At 35.0% G+C, this 5209-nt stretch overlaps 3 protein-coding genes across 5 annotated transcripts; 1 reads left to right on the top strand and 2 right to left on the bottom strand.

Moving 5' to 3' along the window:
• Positions 1-869: 869 nt before the first annotated feature.
• On the top strand, positions 870-2290 carry LOC108764562 (putative nuclease HARBI1). The gene is made up of 3 exons (XM_018512844.1): positions 870-1138; positions 1248-1394; positions 1498-2290. The coding sequence occupies exons 1-3, from the start codon at positions 870-872 to the stop codon at positions 2288-2290; spliced, it is 1209 nt and encodes a 402-aa protein (XP_018368346.1).
• A 572-nt stretch (positions 2291-2862) lies between these two features.
• LOC108764561 (regulator of nonsense transcripts 3A-like) lies at positions 2863-3844 on the bottom strand. Its single transcript, XM_018512842.1, has 3 exons — positions 3828-3844; positions 3601-3671; positions 2863-3152 (listed from the first exon to the last, which is right to left on the bottom strand). The coding sequence occupies exons 1-3, from the start codon at positions 3842-3844 to the stop codon at positions 2935-2937; spliced, it is 306 nt and encodes a 101-aa protein (XP_018368344.1). The 3' UTR covers positions 2863-2934.
• Positions 3845-3974: 130 nt separating this feature from the next.
• LOC108764565 (uncharacterized) lies at positions 3975-4894 on the bottom strand. Of its 3 annotated transcripts, none has more exons than XM_018512845.1 (3): positions 4515-4894; positions 4309-4425; positions 3975-4122 (listed from the first exon to the last, which is right to left on the bottom strand). In XM_018512845.1, the coding sequence occupies exons 1-3, from the start codon at positions 4615-4617 to the stop codon at positions 4010-4012; spliced, it is 333 nt and encodes a 110-aa protein (XP_018368347.1). In that variant the 5' UTR covers positions 4618-4894; the 3' UTR covers positions 3975-4009. The 3 variants fall into 3 exon arrangements, with proteins under 3 accessions (XP_018368347.1, XP_018368348.1, XP_018368349.1); XM_018512846.1 differs by having other exon boundaries at positions 3975-4117; XM_018512847.1 differs by having other exon boundaries at positions 3975-4095.
• Between the last annotated feature and the right edge of the window lie 315 nt (positions 4895-5209).

Here is a 5209-nt window from a genome sequence, read left to right as displayed (position 1 = left end):
TGTATAATCTGCTGTTATTATATAACGGGTGGTGGTGCTTTAGTCATATGTACACGTTGCATGGCTTATCCGCCGAATTATGGCAAGATTTCTTTGCGGAATATTGGCGATGAAGGAATGTATCTCGTCAGGACACACCAAGACTGGTCTTACTGTACACAGGGCACCGAGTGTTCGATATGCGAAGAGCCAATGTACACTGTATTTCCACGCGGCATATGCCCACTCTGCACACATTGAAAAAACTATTGAGTGCTCCGTGGAAGAGTGCAACGTGATCTAAAGACTGTGAAAAAGACATGGAAAATCACGAGCGAGTGGAACGCGAACTGCTGGAGCAGTGCGACCAGATCGCCACTCTGGTTGAGTGTTTCGCGTGGCTGCAACGATGCGACGAGTGCATCGAGCGGCTCGAAGAACTTTGTCGTGCCAAGCGTCCGCGCCTCGCCGTTGGACATAGACAATCCGCGGTGGCGAGGATCGCGCGACTCGCGGGTGCAAAGTCACAATTGGAGCGACGTTTCGTACACGTTGGTGGCGAGTACGCGAGTAGTGGGTACGCGAGTGGCAACGAGCAATCTCTCGTATGGCGTGAGATCGACGCTGCGTTCGAGAGTCGTATAATGACAGGCGCGGTGATAAACTATAATCACATCGAGCCTCGCCGATTCCTCGAAGACGCTGACAATGGGTGCGTTCCGAGTCACGCATGAAGCGAGTGGACTGCAATACTGATGCACAACGCTTTAAAATCGTTCCGTTTTTTCAATGCGCGCATAACACGCACGAAGCGCTTATGAATTCGGACCGGTTTCCTGTGCGAGCTGTGCACTGAGTGGACTGGAGTGGGGTGAGTGGTAATGTTAAAAATGGATGCCGAACGAAACATCAAGAAACGATTTACAGTATCAATGGTTACTTCATTGATATTAGACAAAAACTTCGAAAGTGACAGCTCACAATCGAGTGAGAGTGAACATGAAAATGAAGACGAAACATTAAGGGATATGCAAACATTATATTGTACACTAATGGGGAGTAAAGCACGTGGGAAAATGATTGCAACCGAAAAAATTACCGATTATGTTGATCGTGTAATTCCTAATTACTCCGATATTGCATTTAAAGAGTATTTCAGGTAAGCATTTCAATATATATATATATATATCATTAAATTATAAAGATAAAATATTTTTGATTTGGTTTTGAGAAATTAATTTCACTTACATCATAATCTAACATTTTAGAATGTTTCCGGCAACGTTTGAAATGATTTTATCATTAATCGGACCAGCGCTAAATAAGACAAATACCATAACTAGAAGAAAACCAATTTCAGCAGAAAAACAACTATATATTACTCTGTGGTTTATGGCTACTCCTGATTCGTATAGGTATGTAAAATTTGTAAAACTATTTTTGTTTTGTATGCATGTAACTATCACTGTCGTTACATTGTTACAGTTTTTTCATTTTTTATATAATGGCTTATTGTAGATCCGTTTGCGTCAAATTTGGAGTAGGTAAAATAACGGCTTTTAGAGCCGTAAGACGTGTAACCTATGCATTGCATTGCATGGCGCCTCGATTCATTCAGTGGCCTGATAAAGCTGTTGCTACTAACATCAGCGATCAATTTTTAGAAGCTAGTGGCTTTCCAAATGTAATCGGTGCTATAGATGGGACTCATATCAAGATCCGAGCACCACCAACAGATTCAGTTTCATACATAAACCGGAAAGGTTTCCCATCTATCAATCTTCAAGTAGTTTGTAATTCGAGGGGTCTCTTCACACACTGCTATGCAGGTCAAGTGGGATCAGTACATGATGCTCGGGTTTTCAAAAACTCTCCAGTAGCACATTTTCTTGAGAGACCTGAGGTGTACTTCCCTAACAACTCTCATATTATTGGAGATGCAGCATATCCGATTCATCCCCACGTAATGGTTCCATTTCGAGACAATGGACATTTGACAAATCAACAAAAAAATTTTAATTATTGTCTATCTTCAACAAGAATGGCAGTTGAACGGGCGATTGGCCAATTGAAGATAAGTTTTAGAATATTATTAGACTGTTTACCACTGACAGACGTTAAAAAGATACCAGAGTTCATTATAGCGTGTAGTGTCTTACACAATATTTGTTTATTACAAAATGATGTTATGACTGTCGGTGTCCAACATCATGAAGAATATCAGGCCCAAATTCGTGATAATAACACTGATTTAGGAAATGCCAAAAGAATAGTAATAATGAATGCTTTGCCAATAAAAATAAATGCATGATTTTTTAATGAAGAATTTTTTAATGTTATAACTTTAATAGAAATGACTTTGACAAATCATTTTGTTACGTATTTGAAATAAATTTGTAGAACCTATCAACGAATTTGTATAAAAAATTTTGTATTGTATTTTTTAATGAATAAACATTTAGGTTAATAGACATTCGTTTCTGCTTAATCTTTGGTTTTATTTGCATTATAAAATCTTATTCAAAACATTCAAATTATGTATTTTGTAAGCCTCCTCCACAAAGAAACATTTCTCAAACATTAAAAAAATATTTTACATTTTTCAATATTTTTTTAACATAAACATAAACAACTTATTTTTATTAAATAATAAGCATATTTTATGAAAAATATTTTTCAAATGATGTACAAGTTCCATATTAAACTTATATTAAATAAAACAGTTTTTAAAAGTTTTTAAATAAACAAATCATTAATAATTTTAATACAAAACTTAATCAAACTTTTAACTAAAGGTCAATAAACTTTCTTATTAAAAAAATAAAAAACTTGACAAAAACCACCATAAAAGGTTTTTGTTTTTATCTAAGTGATGGCTCGGAAACCTGGAAAAGTAAATAAGCATGCACGTAAACGCTTTCTTACTTATTTCTTATAAAATTACAAGAAACTATTTTATTTTAAAAATTGTTGTAAAATGGATACTAAAGATTTTTGGACATCCATTTGCTCCTTATGTCTTCTCTCGCGATCTCGTCTATTTTCTTCTCGAATTTCTTCGTGCTTTGTCTCTCTTCTTTTCCTTTCTTCTCTTTTTTCTTCTTTTTCTGCGGCTATATTTTTTACTAATTCTTCCAAAACGTGTTCCACCCGTTTTTTCTTCCTCTGTGGACCTGCATTGGATAACATAAAAATGATCATTACTAAATCAATACATGTACATAATAAATATATAACCTTTAGATCTTTATTAATGCAACTAATTCCTTTTTAACCTCACTATATATTACAAAATATTAATCTTTTACGCTAAACATAGTAATCCATTTATTAAACGAAATAAATTTTCTAGAACTATTGATGTTTGACTAAGAAAAATATGCAAATAACATTTAAAGAATATGTTACTCGACTCAGTGGAGATAATTTTCAACAAAGAAATACCGGCGTTCATAAAGTGTTTTAATACACGAGTTCTAATATATAAAATTATAATAAAATTATTACCTAGTTCACTGGAGAAAATTTTTGAGAACAACGACATAACTTTATATCGAAGACGTAAGAAATCAGAAACAAATTAAGATTTTATTTTTGCAGCAGTTGTTTTCAAGTACTTACTTCTTATGTCAGAGCACGAGATCGTAAATGATGTTGGTGATAACTCCTTAAAAGGGTTCACTGGACCATCACTCCATTGTCACTTAATTAATCCGTTGCAATTGCAGGAGGATTAATTGAAGCTTTATCACCAAATATTGAATCCATAACCTATAGTATACAATAATAATAATAGTAACAAAATGTGTATAATAAAATATACTAAATGCAAAAACCAGGTATTTTACAATACATGATAAAACATTCTTACCGAAAAAAAAGCCCACGAACTTGTATGATTTCCGCTTTTTTTATTTAAGTCAGCAATATTTTTATATGTCCGCTTTAAGCCAGACATTTTGGACGCACATTGCTGACCAGTCACTTCGTATAAAGAATTCGCCTCTTTCATCGCAGCAGCAATTTCAGTCTAGATTCTATTGCTACGTTTTAATCCAGTAGAGAAATCTTCTTCTCTTTCTCGGTACATTTCCAATAACAAAAGTACTGCTTTGTCTGGCCATACAAATACCTTCGACTTGTCTAAAAGCATTAATTTAAAAAGTAAACACAACTATTAAATCATCAAAATATGATTTTTTACATTATTCTTAATCTTGAATATACATGCTTTTAAATAAAATTAAAAAGTTAATTGCAGATATTAATTACACAAAAATATATACATATATATATTGTATAATTATCATAAACACTGTTTGAATTTACCTGCATTGTTTTTGTCGACAGCATTTTCTTTGTCTGTATGTTCTGGTGCTACTGGTATCTCATTAATTTGTTGTTGTTTTGTTTCTTTCGCAATAAGTTGGGTTAAAAAAGCTTCGTCTATAAGAAAAGCACAATCATTAACCTGGCGTCTAATCTTATAATTTATAAAGTAAATCATAATTTATGTAAACACATTACAGTTTTACCTTGTGTTACTCTCTCCATAGCTTTTTTACTTAAAAATAAGGTAATTATTTCGTTTTTATCCTCAATATATACAGGAAATTCATATAATTGTTCTTCATCCATTATTGTGTCTGAGCTTGTTAGAAACACGGTGTGTCAAGTACGTGTGAATGTCGAGCGTGGATGCCGAGGATCTTGTATAAAAATATGCTTTCGTGCGAACGATAGAGCTCACGAGCAAACACAACTCGAATCAGCGTTTCCAGACTTCAATCTGTAGGAACCGGTGTACTGCTTTGCAATTGGTGCAATCTGAGTGCGTTTCGAATTATCTAACAAACGCTTAGACTGCATCAACGCATGAAACGTTTTCACTGCCTCAAGTCGAAAGAGAAGCAGTCAATGCGCTGGGAGGAGTGCTAAGAATTCAGTACGGTTAGTACAATCTGGGGAATTCAAGTACTCTCGAAGCGCTTTCGAAGCGCGCAATAGCTAACTCGGAACGACTTTCTATGCAGTCTACGCGCTTCATGCGTGACTCGGAACGCACCCAATATAGTGTTAGAGCGAGTGCGAGACGTAGAAAGACACGGCAGTGTAAAAGTGAACACAGCGTTCAACGACGACTTTGCGACGAAGGATAAACGTGCTAACAAGAGTATAATTACAAAGAACAGCGAGATATATAGATGCACCGATTTGCGCGAGTGGTACG

This window comes from Trachymyrmex cornetzi, unplaced genomic scaffold (assembly GCF_001594075.2).
Source record: "Trachymyrmex cornetzi isolate Tcor2-1 unplaced genomic scaffold, Tcor1.1 scaffold439, whole genome shotgun sequence".
NCBI classification, from domain to species: Eukaryota; Metazoa; Arthropoda; class Insecta; order Hymenoptera; family Formicidae; genus Trachymyrmex; species Trachymyrmex cornetzi.
Note: the sequence above shows the minus strand (reverse complement) of the source record. Positions and strands in the feature narration are given on the sequence as shown.

Bases quoted from the DNA above. Each gene is read 5' to 3' on its own strand.
- LOC108764562 (XM_018512844.1), top strand. From the start codon at position 870: ATGGATGCCGAACGAAACATCAAGAAACGATTTACAGTATCAATGGTT. The intron at 1,139-1,247 runs GTAAGCATTTCA...CTAACATTTTAG, and splicing joins GCATTTAAAGAGTATTTCAG to AATGTTTCCGGCAACGTTTG. The intron at 1,395-1,497 runs GTATGTAAAATT...GGCTTATTGTAG, and splicing joins GCTACTCCTGATTCGTATAG to ATCCGTTTGCGTCAAATTTG.
- LOC108764561 (XM_018512842.1), bottom strand. The intron at 3,153-3,600 runs GTAAGTACTTGA...TATCCAATGCAG, and splicing joins CTCGTGCTCTGACATAAGAA to GTCCACAGAGGAAGAAAAAA.
- LOC108764565 (XM_018512845.1), bottom strand. From the start codon at position 4,617: ATGGATGAAGAACAATTATATGAATTTCCTGTATATATTGAGGATAAA. The intron at 4,426-4,514 runs GTAAAACTGTAA...CTTTTCTTATAG, and splicing joins TATGGAGAGAGTAACACAAG to ACGAAGCTTTTTTAACCCAA. The intron at 4,123-4,308 runs GTAAATTCAAAC...TAATGCTTTTAG, and splicing joins TGTCGACAAAAACAATGCAG to ACAAGTCGAAGGTATTTGTA.